We start from the raw sequence: 17,792 nt of genomic DNA, 5'->3' as shown, positions 1-17,792 counted from the left end.
TAGCAAACCTCTTCTACTCTGAGCAGTTCCCGAGACAAGCAGAGATGTCAGCAGAGAGCACTGTTGCCAGTCAGAAAAGAACAACTCAACTTCAGCAGCTGATAATTATTGAAAGGATTAAGATTTTTTTAATAGAAGTTATTTACAAATCTGTTTAACTTTCTGGAGCCAGTTGATATAACAAAAAAAAAAAGTTTTTTCCTGGAATACCCCTTTAAGGTCTGATATTGTAACGAGCCTAACGGGAATCATAACGAGCAAAGAGGATCCCATTCACTTGAATGGGATTCCTCTAATGTCCATTTTGACTCCCGTTATTCTGCTGGAAGATAGCAGGAGAAAAAGATGTTGCAAGCACAAATTTTTCTCCCGCTATCTGCTAACGGCCGGTACACTGATGGGCACAAACGGTAGTGTAAAAGCAGCTTTAGGGTCAGTTATTTTCTTGCTGCAGATATGCTGCAATACAGGAATTTAGGTGCACTACTATGGTAGATGTATACATTGGCTATCCCTCAACACTGATGTTAAAATTGAGACATTCGCCAGTATATCCTTATATGAAGGATATACCTGAGCCCACACACCAACGCCAAGGTTTCTCAAGTGGCACAGGACCTAACACTAACCTACCTGTGCGTGATAAGCAAAACCAGGGGCCAGTGGGCAATTACAGCAGCATTAGGCCTGACTCACAGCCTCCTCCCAGTTACCCTCCAGTGTGGCTGAGAACACATACAATAAGAGGAGGGAGGCAGACTATAAGCCCCACCCAAGTTGGCTGATATGTTGCCGGCCTCACAGGTGAACCTTAATGCTGCCTTAATAGTGATCAAGGCGCATTAAATGTGGAGTTTATACACCTCGCCCTTAGCAACAGACCACAAGGGCAGGATCTGCTCCCCCAGTATATATGCACAACTGCATTTGGGGTTGAGCACCTCCAGCCATTTGAGACCACGTCTTTGTTGTTGCAGATATGCTGCAGCAGATTTTGCTATCCATTGAAGTCAATAGGCAGCAAATTCTGCTGCAGCAAATCTGTTGCATGTTTCCCACTGCGAATTTGAATGGGGGACGTCTCTCTGCTGCAGATTTTTGCAGTGAAAAACAACTGCCAATTTTCTTTGGCTTCGTCATACATATTTTGCATAAAAAGGAGTGATGCTGTTTGGTCCCACAAACAGCAAGCCCTCATGTGGGTCTGTAGGTAAGAAATTAAAATAATTTATGTATTATAAAAGGTGAGGTAAAAAATTAAAACACAAAAAACTTAATATGTATACAAGGGGACAAAATGTGCGAATTTTAAAGGGGTACACCAGGGAAGTATATATTAAAAAAATGCTCCAAAGCCACCAGTCTACCTGGATATGTTCCCTGTAAACCACCCTGCCTCATATGCATGGCTCCTGTGGCCACTGTTGTCTTCTCTGGCTGCTTTATATACGTTACCATCCTTCCCTCCCCTTGCCTACATCTTCCAGCAATCATTGCAGCCACCTTCCTGCTCTGAGCAGCATTAACCCCTTAAGGATGCAGGGTTTTTCCATTTTCATTTTTTCCTCATCACCTTCTAAAAATCATAACCCTTTCAATTTTGCACCTAAAATTCCATATTATGACTTATCTTTTGCACCACCAATTCTACTTTGCAGTGACGTTAGTTTTTTTTCCCAAAAAAATCCACGGCGAAACGGAAAAAAAAAATTCATTGTGTGACAAAATTGAAGAAAAATGCCATTTTGTAACTTTTGGGGGGCTTCCGTTTCTACGCAGTGCATTTTTTGGTAAAAATTACACCTTATCATTATTCTGTAGGTCCATACGGTTAAAATGATACCCTACTTATATAGGTTTGATTTTGTCGTACTTCTGAAAAAATCATAACTACATGCAGGAAAATGTATACGTTTAAATTTGTCATCAGTACCAATTTTATATTCATCAGACTTTTTGATCGCATTTTGGACTTTGGAATTTTTTTGCGTGTACACCATTGACCGTGCAGTTTAATCAACAATATACTTTTAGAGTTCGGTCACTTCCGCATGCGGCGATACCATATATGTTTATTTTTATTTACACAGTTTTTTGTTTTTTTTGGGGGGGAAAGGGGGGGGAAGTGAGTCTTACTTTTATTAGGGAAGGGGTTAATTCATCATTAGTAACTTTTTTTCAGCTTCATTTTTTTGCTATGTTATAGCCCCTCTAGTGGCTATAATATGCATTACATTGATTCCTAACACTGATCATCAGCATAGAACTACATGAGGATGATCAGTGTTATTGGGGCTTGACTTCTCCAGCCTAGATCTCAGGCATGGAGAATTCAATTGCCGATCAGACGCGGAGGCCGGTAACGGACCCACCACTCGTGTCCTAGCTGATCAGGACATCGCTATTTCACCACGATGGTCCCAATCAGCCCGATTGGGATGCAATTTTTTCAACTTAATAGTGCTGTGCACAACAATCGGTGCTGCACGCTATTAGCCCAGGGTCCTGACTTTCATTAGCCACCGGGATCGACCCCCTATTATAGACTGGGATCGGGCGCAGGGCGTACAGGTATGCCCCGCATCCTTAACCCCTTAAGGATTCAGCCCATTTGGGCCTTAAGGACTCAGACAATTTTATTTTTACGTTTTCGTTTTTTCCTCCTCGCCTTCAAAAAATCGTAACTCTTTTATATTTTCATCCACAGACTAGTATGAGGGCTTGTTTTTTGCATGACCAGTTGTCCGTTGTAATGCCATCACTCACTTTACCATTAAATGTATGGCGCAACAACAAAAAATACTATTTGTGTGGGGAAATTAAAAAGAAAACCGCAATTTTGCAAATTTTGGAAGGTTACGTTTTCACGCCGTACAATTTATGGTAAAAATGACGTGTTCTTTATTCTTTTGGTCAATATGATTAAAATGATACCCATTATAACATACTTTTCTATTACTGTTGCGCTTAAAAAAAAATCACAAACTTTTTAACCAAATTAGTATGTTTAAAATCCCCCTATTTTGAAGACCTATAACTTTTTCATTTTTCCGTATAAGCGGCGGTATGATGGCTCATTTTCTGTGCCGTGATCTGTACATTTTATTGATACCATATTTGCTTATATAAAACTTTTAATACATTTTTTATAATTATTGGGGGGGGAATAAAATGTTATAAAAAAGCAGCTATTTTGGACATTTTTTTTTATACATTCACGCTGTTCACTGTACGGTATCATTAACATTTTATTTTAATAGTTCAGATATTTACACCCGCGGCGATACCAAATATGTATATAATATATATTTTTAAACTTTTTGGGGGTGAAATAGGGAAAATGGAACAATTTATGTTTTTATTGGGGGAGAGGGTTTTTCACATTTTTTTACTTTCTTTTTAAAACTTTTATTTTTACACTTTAATAGTCCCCATAGGGGACTATTTATAGCAATCATTTGATTTCTAATACTGTTCAGTGCTATGCATAGGACATAGCACTGATCAGTATTATTGGTGATACTCTGCTCTGGTCTGCTCGATCGAAGACCAGAGCAGAAGACCCGTGGAATGTAGCGGAGGCAGGTGAGGGGACATCCGTCTTCCTTTCTGGACGATCGGATCGACGCGGCAGCGCTGCGGGCGATCCGATCATCCATTTTAGTGACCGCAATGCTGCAGATCCCGTGATCTGTATTAATCACGGCATCTGAGGGGTTAATGGCGGACATCCGCGCATGACCCGAGCATCGCTCCGATGCTCGTGGTTATGTATAGGACGTAAACGTACGTCCTGGTGCGTTTAGTACCAGCTCACCAGGACGTACACTTACGTCCGGCGTCGTTAAGGGGTTAAGTGCTTAAACGTTCAATATGTGATATGCTGAGGCCGCACACACCTCCCAATTCTCAGCACTAAAGAGAGAACGAGTCATCAGTGCAGGGGGGGGGCAGAAATCACATGACCTGTGTCTCTCAAGCGGGTGGGGACTGCTTTCAGAGAGGAATTTGGACAGAGACAGAGTGGATGGCTGGATGATGTCATTCCCTCACTCCCTGCATGTGACCACCAAAGCGTGGAAACTGCAGTATATAGCTAATAAAGGACATTTAGATCATTAAATAGGTTAATAAGAGGGAAATAATGGGCTATGGGTTTAGCTCCACTTTAAGTAAAGTAAGTACATCCCCACAGCATTCTTCTCCTCCATGTATCGGATCACTTCCTGGTTTCTTCTCTGGTTGGTTACAAATTTCCAACAATTTTTTTTTTTTTCTTTTTTGGCAAAACCTACACAAAAACAGTGATAATCAACACAAAATCTTCTACTAGCCTTACTGCTCCTCCTACTCCTCGCTCGCCACGCCCACAACCCTTCATGGCCCCTCCCCTAACTGGGCGGGGGGGACATTCCACCTCGCTCGCCCCTCCCGCCTTGTGATCCGCTCACCGCACGCTGCGCATTCCTCCGACGCCTGACGTCACGCGGACACGTGACTGACAGCCGAGAGCTCGCCGTCCTCCTCCTCAGTCAGTCCGGAGTGGTAGCTCCATTATGAAAGACTCATCCTCCGCTGGGTCCGGAGCTGAGACGGCTGCTGGGCGCGCTCTTCGATCGGCCAAGGGATCCTTCCCCACACGAGACATCTCCGATAGATGGCTGAACGTCCCGGAGGAGGCCTGCCTGACACTTCACGGTGAAGAGAATGGTAGGCAGCTCCGTGCAGGCCCCGGGGCGCCGGCCGGCCGGCGTGATACCGGGCTATGGTGTGGGGCAGGGGGGTAGTGTGACAGCGCCGCTAGGAGGCGACACTTATGTGTATTCTCCCCACTGACCTCCGTGCACACAGCGCTGCGTCTACTCCTCAGAGACTGTTCTCACCCTGAGGACTTGTCATGTGCTCACTGATCGCCCATGAGACTGATACATTGTCACGACAGCTTCTCTATGAACCCCCCCAGACCTGACACTTCCTGCTATAGTCGTGTCCCCATGAAGGCAGAGAATGTCTCCTCTGTGGTGGATGGAGCATGTGCTCATCCTTGGGTTATACCATCTGACATATCAAGGGGGGACATTGGTGGCTCCAAGGTCTTGTGCAACCCACTAAGTTATAATATTCTACAGCAGTGTCAGGGCATGCTGGGAGTTGTAGTTGGAAAGCCGCAGGTTGGGGATCTTTGCTCTAGACCAGTGTTCTCTTATCTGTGAACTCCAGCTGTTCCAAAACTACAACTCCCAGCATGCCCGGACAGCCAACGGCTGTCCGGGCATGCTGGGAGTTGTAGTTTTGCAACAGCTGGAGACACATTGTTTTGAAAACGCTGCTAAGGTCATGCTGTTCTCTATAACGGACGGAAGTATTATGGGATATATCACCTAGCAGATCCTATAGTGATGTGCGTTACTTTACCAGCGGTGACCTGATGACAGATCCGTGTCAGATTAATACCAAAATAAGACATATATATTTTAAAGCGGTACTCCGGTGGAAAATTATTTTTATTTTTTTAATCAACTGGTGCCAAAAAGTTAAAAAGATTTGTAAATGACTTGTATTAAAAAAAATCTTAATCCTTCCAGTACTTATTAGCTGCTGAATACTACAGAGGTAATTCTTTTTTTTTTTATTTTTTTTAGGAACACAGAGCTTTCTGCTGACATCACGAGCACAGTGCTCTCTGCTGACATCTTTGTCCATTTTAGCAACTGTCCAGAATAGGAGAAAATCCCCATAGAAAACATATGCTGCTCTGGACAGTTCCGAAAATGGACAGAGATGTCAGCAGAGAGCACTGTGGTCATGATGTCAGCAGAGAGCACGGTGTTCCAAAAAGAAAATAATTTCCTCTTTAGTATTCAGCAGCTAATAAGTAGAGATGAGCGAACTTACAGTAAATTTGATTCGTCACGAACTTCTCGGCTCGGCAGTTGATTACTTTTCCTGCATAAATTAGTTCAGCTTTCAGGTGCTCCGGTGGGCTGGAAAAGGTGGATACAGTCCTAGGAGACTCTTTCCTAGGACTGTATCCACCTTTTACAGCCCACTGGAGCGCCTGAAGGCTGAACTAATTTATGCAGGATAAATCAACTGCCGAGCCGAGAAGTTCGTGACGAATCAAATTTACTGTAAGTTCGCTCATCTCTACTAATGAGTAATGGAAGGATTAAGATTTTTTTAATAGAAGTAATTTACAAATCTGTTTAACTTTCTGGCACCAGATGATTTAAAAAAACGTAATAAAAAAGTTTTCCTGTGTACCCCTTTAAGAAACGCTGTCCACAGTGGAGTAGTAGTACTGCAGCTCAATTTCCATTCACTTCAGTGCAGCCCAGCTGCTATACCAGATGCAGCCTGTGGACAGGAGTGGTGCTGTTTCTGCAAGAAAGAAGCCGAATTTTTGCAATCCAGGACAACCCTTTTAATGGTTTGTACGGGACATGTTGGGTGATGTAGTTCTGCAGGTTGGAGACTGCTATAAAAGAACATGGCATCATTAAAGAAATAATTCCTTAATATAAGCCTATGGTGTGAACCCCTCCTTGTAGAAGCTATGGGGGGAGATTTATTAAGAGTGGTGCAGTTGCCCACAGCAACCAATCAGATCGCTTCTTTCATTTTTCACAGACTTCAAAGCGATCTGGTTTGTTGCTATGGGCAACTGCACCACTCTTCCTCTGCACAGGATTTTGATAAATCTCCCCCTATGTGTATACGAGCACTGTATCTCTGATAGTGTTTCCCAACCAGGGTGCCTCCAGCTGTTGCTCGTTGGCTGTCCGAGCATACTGGGTGTTGTAGTTTTGCAACAGCTGGAGGCATCCTGGTTGGGAAACACTGCTCTATGACATCTGTTAAGAAAGAAGGGGGCACCTAGGTGGCGCCTGTGTCCTCTTGACCCCTCCCCAAAGGTACCATAAGGAATTTAAAGCCCCATGGCTGCTCTTAGCATTACCCCAGATGCGTTAGATACAAGTCTGGCAAGATGTCAGAAGGATCACTTGTGTAGTGCTGTAAACCGCTCATCTTAAAAAGACATAGGGGTGCACCCTTGAGAGAGGCTCAGTAACAGCTCAGTAGTCCCTTGCCATTGCAGTGATGTCACAGATTGGACTGAGCGGGTGACTACAGCCCCCTGAACTCTGGACTAGGCTAGCCCAGTCTTTCCCAACCAGTGTGCCTCCAGCTGTTGCAGAACTACCACCCCTCGCATGCACTGGCAGACCGTGGATGCTGTAGCTGTAGTTTTGCAACAGCTGGAGGTACGCTGGTGTAGAAACACTGCAGTAGCTTGTTGCCTAACTTAGTGTTTCCCACCTAGTGTGCCTCCAGCTGTTGCATAACTACAACACTGGGCTAGATATACAAACCTGGATAAGTTGGGTAAATCTCTTTGGGATTTCGAAACTGTCCAGATTCAAACCCTATCCATAGGAAAAGTTGCCCATAGCAACCAATCAGATCGCTTCTTTCATTTTTAACAAGGCCTCTGAAAAATCAAAGAAGTGATCTGATTGGTTGCTATGGGCAACTTTTCCTCTGGACAGGTTTTGCTAAATCTCCCATTATAACTTTAACTTAAGTAAATCTCAAGGCCTGGATAAGTTGGGTAAATCTCTTTAAAGGGGTACTCCACTGGAAATTTTTTTTTTTTTTTTTTTTTTTTTTTTTTTTTATAATTAACTGGTGCCAGAAAGTTAAAGAAATTTGTAAATTACTTCTATTTAAACATCTTAATCCTTCCAGTACTTATCAGCTGCTGTATGTTCCACAGGAAGTTAGTTTCTTTTTTAATTTCCTTTCTGTCTGACCCCTCTGACCACTCTCTGCTGACACCTCTGTCCATTTTAGGAATTGTCCAGAGTAGGAGCAAATCCCCATAGCAAACCTCTCCTGCTATGGACAGAGGTGTCAGCAGAGAGCACTGTGGTCAAACAGAAAGGAAATTCAAAAAGGAAAAGATCTTCCTGTGAAGCATACAGCAGCTGATAAGTACTGGAAGGATTAAGATTTTTAAATAGAAGTCATTTACAAATCTGTTTACTTTCCTGGCACCAGTTGATTTAAAAAGAAAAAAAAAAAAAAAAAAAAATGTTTTCCAGCGGAGTACCCCTTTAACGTTAGTAAATCTCAAGGTCTTTTACACAGTCACTCGGCTCCTATATGCTCCTCGGGTAGGGTTGCTGGTTTATATGAATGCTACATGTCTAATAGAAATCCTGAAGATATCCTTGTGTGTGGAACCTGGCTTCTATTTGCTGATCTGTGTAGCATTAGGAGTCATTTCATGGGTGAATGTTAAATATGTTTAACATTCAGGGGGAGATTTATCAAAACCTGTCCAGAGGAAAAGTTGCTGAGTTGCCCATAGCAACCAATCAGATCGCTTCTTTCATTTTTGAAAAGGCCTCCGAAAAATGAAAGAAGCGATCTGATTGGTTGCTATGGGCAACTATGCAACTTTTCCTCCGGTCAGGTTTTGATAACGCTCCCCCCTCAGTGGTTATATATAGAAGGGATGCTGGCCTATTCAGGGTGGGGGTTAGCATTGTACACATGGTGCAGTACGGTACATGAAGGGGCATGTCTGACTCGTAGCCGGTCATTCCTGAATTCCTCCTGTGAATGGGGGTAGCAACTCCTATCGGCTATGCTGAAAACTTCCCTCCCTGCTCACACGCTACACATGTAGGTTATAAGAGGGTTAACTCCAGTTAGTGTAGGACATAAAGTCCACATGTGTAATGGCTTTTCCTGTAAGCAGTGTCGCAACGTCCACCGAGGCGCTGTCTGTTATCGGGGGTTAGATCTGCCTGACGCTGTGAAGGGTTAATGCACGTCGCTTCACCTCCTGGGGTTGATGTTTTCCTTGGCGACTATAAAGTACCTGTGCTTAGAGCAGACTTTAGGGATTAGGACTGACAAGTGCTTTATTGTCCCGGGATGTTGCAGAGGGCTCTTCTTTCTGTAGGGGCTGGGGACACGGCGTATCATTAATACCGCGACTTATGGCACTTATTTGCGTTTAGATGAAATGCCCTCCGCTTGTCAACTGGGAGGGATTGATATGCGGGTGTGGGTCAGGTTAGCAGAGACGGATGGGTTTGGGCATTCTTGGCATGGATGTGTGTATTTGCTGTGATGCGTGACGGCTGCTGTTTTATCTTCTAGTCCTCGGCGCCAATGTTCCCTGCTGTCCTTTTGGACTTGACCTGCACAGGTACTTTATTTTTAGGAGTGTTGAGATATGAACGTATTGGTGCAGGACACTTTTGATAGTGAGCTGTGTTTCCCAACCAGGGTGCCTCCAGCTGTTGCAAAACTACAATTCCCAGCATGCCCGGACAGCCAACGGCTGTCCGGGCATGCTGGGAGTTGTAGTTTTGCAACAGCTGGAGGCACCCTGCTTGGGAAACACTGCCTTAGAGACAAGAAGAGAACCTGTTTAAAGGGGTACTTCGGAGCAAGAAATAAGGGTTTTCAAATCAACTGGTACCACAAAATTAGACAGATTTGTATATCACTTAAATCTTAGGGGGAGATGTATCAAAACCTGTCAATAGAAAAAGTTGCTGAGTTGCCCATAGCAACCAATCAGGTCGCTTCTTTCAAAACGTCTGTGAAAAATGAAAGAAGCAATCTGATTGGTTGCTATGGGCAACTCAGTAACTTTTTTTTTTCCTCTGGACACGTTTTGATAAATATCCCCCTTAATCATTCCAGTACTTATCATCTGCTGAGGAAGTTGTGTAGTTCTTTCCAGTCTGACCACAGTGCGCTCTGCTGACACCTCTGTTTATGTCAGAAACTGTCCGGAGCAGGAGATGTTTGCTATGGGGATTTTCTCCTGCTCTGGACAGTTTCTGACATGGAAAGAGGTGGCAGCAGAGAGCACTGTGGTCAGACTGGAAAGAACTACACAACTTCCTCTGGAGCATACAGCAGCTGATATGTACTGGAAGGCTTAAAGGAGAACTCCAGCCAAAACGAACTTATCCCCTATCCACAGCTGATTGAAGGGGGGGGGGGGAGGGTGTCTGGCTGCTGGAACCCACTGCAGCCTCGGGAACAGGACCCAGTTCTTAGTGAGGAGCTAGTGCTGCAGACGGCACACGCTCCTTTTATTTCTATGGGATTGCCGAAAAGATCCCAGTATAGCACTTGGGCATCTCCAGCGCTTCCATAGAAATAAATGGAGCGGTAGACGACACACACTCCTCACTGACAGCCGGGGTCCTGTTCCAGAGATCGCGGGGGGTCCGACCGCAGGGATAGGGGATAAGTTAGTTTTGGCAGGAGTTCTCCTTTTAAGATTTTTAATAGAAGTAATTTACAAATTTGTAGAACTTCCTGGCACCAGTTGATTTGAAAACAAACATTTTTGTCCTCCGGAGTACCCATTTAACGTCACTGGGAGGATTTGTCACTTAAAAAGGTTTTCTCTGTAAAATCATCGTCACTGTGGCATCATATTGTCTTTCTATCTTCTTGTCTTGCCTAAGCTGACTTGTTTTCCAACCAGTGTGTCTCCAGCTGTTGCAAAACTACAACTTCCAGCATGCCCGGACAGCCTTTGGCTGTCCGGGCATGCTGGGTGTTGTAGTTTTGCAAGAGATGGAGATACACTGGTTGGAAAACAAGTCAGCTTTGGCAACACAGGTGGCTGGGGCTAGGCAAGTCTTAGCAGGTGGCTTTTGCCTTAGGACAGTGCTTGATAAATCCCAAGGACCAGGCAGCCACTACACCTACATTTTTTGGTTTGCCAATTTTAATATAGTGTTCCTTGTGTAATTAGTAGACACTTTCCCATTCACTTGCTTTTAAAATTATCAACAAAAATTAGGTTTAAAATGTAATATAAAAAACGGCCACTAGGTGGCTCTGTTCTGTTCCCTGCCCGAATTAATAGAGTCTGGCAGGAGACCAAACTCAGGAAGTATTTCTTTGCACTGAGCTTGATTGACAGCTGCACGGAAAGTGAAAGATCCACAGATTCTCACAGAAAGCTGCACAGACTGAAAGCTGCAGGAGAGCCTTACTAATAGCAACACAGATTGAAACATGCACAGAGCCTGAGGTCTTCTATTCATCACAGCACTGCGATTAGGGTGGAAGTGGTCCCCCAGCAGGCTTCAGTGATGTCATGCCTGCTGGGAAACACCCACTTTCTCCTGCTGAGAAATGAGCAAGAATAAAGGTATGATACACAGCTTTTGAAAGCTCTGACATTTTTTTTTTAATGAGTGTTAGGAGTAATTAGGGAACATAGCCCGAGTTAGTTTAGAACAGTTTATTTGGTGACAGGTAATTTTTAAAGATGACAGAAAGTTACCAGACATACAGCCTTTTCTGATGTTGCTGTTGTTGGTTTAGTACTATTTTTTTATGTTGCATGTGCACTGAAGGATATGTTCCCACTGAGTTTTTTTTCTTTCTCTTAGATGCGACACCGTGGCTGTGCACCTTCATTGTATTTGTTACTTAGTGAACATTGATAATAAATGATCATACACCATGATGAAGTGGTACCATAATGCAAACATATAGCAAATAGCTTGTTGCGTGGAATTCAGGCAAGTGCGGTTCTATTTAGAAAAGTATCACTCACAGTTTAGACGTTCCTCTTAACCCCTTAAGGACCATTTTGGCCTTAAGGACCAGACCAATTTTATTTTTGCAGTTTCGTTTTTTCCTCCTCGCCTTCTAAAAATCATAACTCTCTTATACTTCCATCCACAGACCCATATGAGGGCTTGTTTTTTGCGTCACCAATTGTACTTTGTAATGACATCACTTATTTTACCATAAAATGTACGGCGCAACCAAACAAATATTATTTATGTGGGAAAATTGAAAAGAAAACCACAATTTAGCAAATTTTGGAAGGTTTTGTTTTCACGCTGTACACTTTCCGGTAAAAATGACATGTTTTCTTTATTATGTGGGTCAATATGATTAAAATGATACCCATGTTATATGCTTTTCTATAATTGTACAGCTTAAAAAAAATCGCAAACCATTTTAACAAAATTAGTATGTTTGAAATTGCCCCATTTTGACCACCTATAACTTTCTAATTTTTCCGTATATGGGGCGATATGAGGGCTCATTTTTTGCGCCATGATCTGTAGTTTTTATCAGTACCACTTTTGCTTAGGTTTTACTTTTTATTCATTTTTTTAATCATAAAATGTGGCAAAAAAGCAACAATTTTGGACTTTTTTTATTTTTATTTTTTACGTTTACGCCGTTCACCGTACGGGATAATTAACAATATATTTTAATAGTTCATACTTTTACGCACGCGGCGATACCAATTTAGTGTATAATTTTTTTTAACGCTTTTTTGGGGGTAAAATGGGGAAAAACGGATGTTTAACTTTTTATTGGGGGAGGGGATTTTTCAAAATTTTTTTACTTTTTTTTTTTTTTTACACTTATGTCCCCATAGGGGACTATTCATTGCAATCAGTTGATTGCTAATACTGTGCAGTGCTATGTATAGGACACAGCACTGCTCAGTATTATCGGTGATCTTCTGCTCTGGTCTGAGATCGAGTAGACCAGAGCAGAAGACCCCGGGAGAAGGCCGGAGCAAGGTGAGGGGACCTCCGGCCGCCATGCTGGATGATCGGATCCCCGCGGCAGCGCTGCGGGCGATCCGATCATCCATTCAAACTACCGCAATGCTGCAGATGCCGTGATCTGTATTGATCATGGCATCGGAGGGGTTAATGGCGGACATCCGCGCAATCGCGGATGTCCTCCATTACCGGCGGGTCCCTGGCTGCTGATATCAGGCCATGTGGTGCTCGCGATCATGTCGGCGCGTAAATGTACGTCATGGTGCGTTTATTGAGAGATGTAGAGGTCAGATAAACAAACATTCAGGCCAACAGCTGCCTTAAATATCGGACCAGTTTTAGGAAGGAGGAAAGGTCTACAGCACAAGCAGCTAAGATTTGAAGTGAAAATGGCGCTGCTGCAATTGAGGAACTTTGAAGTTTTCAGTTTTGGCTTTAAAATGAATCTGACAGCGGGTTCATTCACACTAAACCAAATACACAGGTTTTACTGCGGGTTAACTGGACTACAACGAGGTTGAATTAGCCGGTGGGAGGTGCAGAACTGCACCCCATGCAATTTTGGGTTTGGGAAGGCAGAGCTCAGCAGGACACTGTTCTGCACCTCCCTCAGCCGTGTACACAGTTCCCTCCTTGCCCCTCTCTCAGGAGGACGTAGATTCTCTCAGCCCCGCTCCTGGGTGTAGATTTTGACAGCTGTGAACATCTATGTCCAGGGGTCTGTGCAAGCAGCGCTGTGGAATCCCTCTCCTCCTGAGGGAGGTGCATGAAAAATCTACGTCCAGGAGCGCGGCAGTAAGAATTTACGTCCCTCCTCCTGAGGGAGGTGCAGATTTGCGTCCTGCACAGCTCTGCCTTCCCCCTCCCCTCGCTGTAGGTTCGGAAATCTCCGGACAGCTGAAGGGAAGGGGCCAACGCAAAATTGCATGTGGTGCAAGTCTGTACTTCACACCGGCATTGCTAATCTGGAAATGGCCAGCTTCCCTGCCTCCATCCTCTCGGCTCGATTTTCACCCAGCTCGTGCTCACATGGGGGAATATTCATAAGGTGGGTGGGCATATCAGTGCAGTGGGGATAGAGGCATTGAAGCTGGGCATGCTGGGTCCTGCCCCCATTGCTCAAAGCTGGCTATTTCTAGATTAGCAATGACAGCTAATACAGTGGGTATCTCTGGAACCAGACCGCAAGTAAGTGATACCTCATTGTAATCCGGTTCATCCACACTATAACCCTGTGTATTGGGTTTAGTTCCGGTAAACCGGCTGTACATTTCCCTTATAACACATTTGGAGCCAGTAGGTAAAGTAGCTGCCATTCAGAGTGGTTGTCTTCCACGGTTACAAACACAACCACAACTCGCAGTGTGCTTTGACACTTGTAGTTTGGCACCAGCTGCATGTTTGAGACCAGTTATTTATAGCATCTTGTGCTGGTGCATACACTTTATACTGTGATGGTGCTGCCATTTTATTTATTTTTTTAAAGCATATATTCTAGGAATAGTTTATTTTTTATTTTTTAGAGTTGCTTCTGTGGAAACCCCTTGTTGAAGAAGCACTTGGGTCTTGGGAGGAGGAGACACCTAAAAATGCTGCAGTTAAAAAAAAAAAAAAAAAATAGTCCCATGTTAATTTACATTCAAGTTAAAAAAAAAAAATTATAAAAAAATTAAATTAGGTTTAAAAATTTTAAATAAAATGTAAAATGTTTGAACAGTTTTCCAATCATTTTTCCAATGCCAAACTTATTGGTTTCCCTCCAGTCTCTGGGTGTATTGCTGCTTGAACATGTATCGTCCCTAGGAAGGACATGTCATCTAACTTCGCTGTATGCCATGTTTTTATCCTCTCTCTACTGGACTCATCACTGCTGTAGACTTCAAGGGACCACCAGGGTCTCATGATGTTTGGCCACTCTTGATGACATAATCGTGACATCATCACATACATTATGGTGTGAGAACACTGCAATGATTGTAAGGTTTATAGAAATCTGTATTGTTTTCCTCCCATATACCTGTATGATAACACCACAAGTCTCTTTATAACTGCACTTAAATTTTTTTTTTTTTTTCTAGTTAGAGCTTTTAAAATCCTTTGTCTCTTACATTTGCTGCTACAGTGCTGAAAGTATACGTCATGGCAGGTTATAAAGAGAAAGTAGTAGCAAAAGTCAGCTAAGCCATTCAATCAATAAACTAAAAGCCTGTGCTTGATGTTCTTTTATACTGCATGGCCTCAATAACTACAGGGATTGGACATATATGCAATATGATGTTTTTCTCTCCTGCACTCTGTCTACATTACTTCAGGTTTTGTCTTCTGTAATCTTTTAGTACTTTTAAAGGGGTACTCCGGTGCTAAGACATATTATCCCCTATCCAAAGGATAGGGGATAAGATGCCTGATCGCGGGGGACAGTCGAAATAGAAAATGTTTTTTTGGATCAATTTCATGCCAGAATTGTGCCCAATGTGCCACAAAGAACCTAATGGATCCCATTGACATCATTGGGGCCATCAGGTTTTCCGTACTGTGTCCAGCACTTTACCTGGCAAAATTGTACAGCCTTCTGCGCTGTCTTGTTTTTTTTTTTTTTTTTTTCTTTTGACAAATACAGGTGTGGTCTGGACCTTTGTTTTATCATATACAGTGGGGCAAAAAAGTATTTAGTCAGCCACCAATTGTGCAAGTTCTCCCGCTTAAAAAGATGAGGGAGGCCTGTAATTTTCATCATAGGTATACCTCAACTATGAGAGACAGAGAGGGGGAAAAGAATACAGGAATTCTAATGAATTAATTGGTAAATTCCTCGGTAAAATAAGTATTTGGTCACCTACAAACAAGCAAGATATCTGACTCTCACAGACCTGTAACTACTTCCTCCACTTGTTACCTGTATATAATGTCCCCTGTTTGAACTTATCAGTATAAAAGACACCTGTCCACAAGCTCAAACAGTCACACTCCAAACTTCACTGGCCAAGACCAAAGAGCTGTCGAAGGACACCAGAAACAAAATTGTAGACCTGCACCAGGCTGGGAAGACCGAATCTGCAATAGGCAAGCAGCTGGGTGTGAAGAAATAAACAGTGGGAGCAATTATTAGAAAATGGAAGACCTACAAGATCACTGATAATCTCCCTCTATCTGGGGCTCCATGCAACTTATTCCCTCGTGGTGTTGAAATGATCACAAGAAGGGTGAGCAAAAATTCCAGAACCACACGGGGGGGACCTAGTGAGAGCTGGGAACAATGTAACAAAGGCTACTATCAGTAACACACTACGCCACCAGGGACTCAAATCATGCAGTGCCAGACGTGTTCCCCTGCTTAAGACAGTACTTGTCTGGGCCTGTCTGAAGTTTGCTAGAGAGCATTTGGATGATCCAGAAGAGGATTGGGAGAATGTCATATAGTCAGATGAAACCAATGTAGAACTTTTTAGTAAAAACTCAACTCGTCGTGTTTGAGGAAAGAGAATGCTGAGTTGCATCCAAAGAACACCATACTTACTGTGAAGCATGGGGGTGGAAACATCATGATTTGGGGCGTTTTTTCTGCAAAGGGACCAGGACGACTGATCCGTCGAAAGGAAAGAAGGAATGGGGCCGTGTATCGTGAGATTTTGAGTGAAAACCTCCTTCCATCAGCAAGGGCATTGAAGATGAAACGTGGCTGGGTCTTTCAGCATGACCATGATCCTAAACACACCGCCTGGGCAACGAAGGAGTGGCTTCGTAAGAAGCATTTCATGGTCCCGGAGTGGCCTAGCTAGTCTTCAGATCACAACCCCATAGAAAACCTTTGGAAGGAGTTGAAAATCCATGTTGCACAGAGACAGCCCCAAAACATGAAGACTTACAGAAAACGTTTGACCTCTGTCATTGCCAACAAAGGGTATATAACAAAGTATTGAGATGAACTTTTGTTATTGACCAAATACTTATTTTCCACCATAATTTGCAAATACATTCTTTAAAAATCAGACAATGTGATTTCATGGATTTTTTTTTTCTCATTATGTCTCTCATAGTTGAGGTATATGTATGATGAATATTACAGGCCTCTTTTATCTTTTTAAGTGGGAGAACTTACACAATTGGTGGCTGATTAAATACTTTTTTGCCCCACAGTAGGTATCATTCTAATTCCACACCAACCAAACCTGTGAATGCTTCAAAACTGGCAGGAAGCCCATTTGACAACCTGTATTGTGTTCTTTAATAACTGATGGAGATGGCTTTGCAAAGGATCTAAGTGTTATATATATATATATATATATATATATATATATATATATATATATATATATATAATATATAGCCATATTTTATCTTCCCTGAGCACTCGGCTGTCCTGTGGTATCACATTCTGTGCGGATGAGAGATAATGGCTCTGAGTCTTGTATGTTCCCACAGGGGACATGCTTAAACCTCTCCGGCTCTGTGTTTTGCTATAGTGCAGTCCTATTTCTTATCTCCCCTGGCATAGTTTATGTTGCTAGAGGCCTCTCACAGCTGAACATGTTGGTCCTAGGCCAGTGTTTTCCAACCAGGATGTCCCCAGCTGTTGCAAAACTACGACTCCCAGCATGCTGAGAGTTGCAGTTTTGCAACAGCTGGAGGCACCCTGGTTGGAAAACACTGGCCTAGGAGATAATACTTAGGTTTGACTACACCTGGAAGGTACAAATAATGTACAGTCGTTCAGGTAATAGCATTAACATGTAGCCTGGGGGCTTTTGTTTGCATTGCAGTTGGAATGCAGGTTCTCAAGTGATGTCTGGTCCACAAATGGGAGTGACTGGTCACTGCTTTACTAAGTCATAAGAAATAAGAAACAAATAGTTTACTCTGACTTGATACCATTGAACCCAAATCTTTGGTTGTTAATGCCGTTAAATATGGTATTTCCTGTGTCCCATTAGAAATAGAGCTGAAATGTTTGACAATTAAATATGTTGAAGTTGTTTTAGACAATCTCCAAAAGTTGTAAATGTCAAAATAATAAATCTTTTCAAAAGATTTTTATAAGCCTGCCTGGTTTTGTTAGATTAACCCTTCATAGTGGGAACAAGGTGATTTTAGTGCTCACTGTGGTTATTGAGCCCCTGAGACCAAACACCCCTTTCCTCCCCATGGTACACAGCTATTTCTTATTCTCTCCTTTCCAAGGGTTGGGACTAGAGCAGTGCTGTTTGC

At 43.0% G+C, this 17,792-nt stretch overlaps 1 protein-coding gene across 1 annotated transcript in view; it reads left to right on the top strand.

Annotated features, from left to right (window-relative positions):
• Window positions 1-4,474: 4,474 nt before the first annotated feature.
• The window catches only part of TRPM7 (transient receptor potential cation channel subfamily M member 7), a 150,775-nt gene continuing 137,457 nt past the window's right edge, over window positions 4,475-17,792 (top strand). The window contains exon 1 of the mRNA XM_056572202.1: window positions 4,475-4,710. Coding sequence (XP_056428177.1) covers window positions 4,708-4,710 — 3 coding nt within the window. The 5' untranslated portion in view covers window positions 4,475-4,707. The remainder of the gene's footprint in view (window positions 4,711-17,792) is intronic.

The sequence above is a fragment of the Hyla sarda genome, chromosome 4, assembly GCF_029499605.1.
Source record: "Hyla sarda isolate aHylSar1 chromosome 4, aHylSar1.hap1, whole genome shotgun sequence".
Taxonomy (NCBI): Eukaryota; Metazoa; Chordata; class Amphibia; order Anura; family Hylidae; genus Hyla; species Hyla sarda.
Note: the sequence above shows the minus strand (reverse complement) of the source record. Positions and strands in the feature narration are given on the sequence as shown.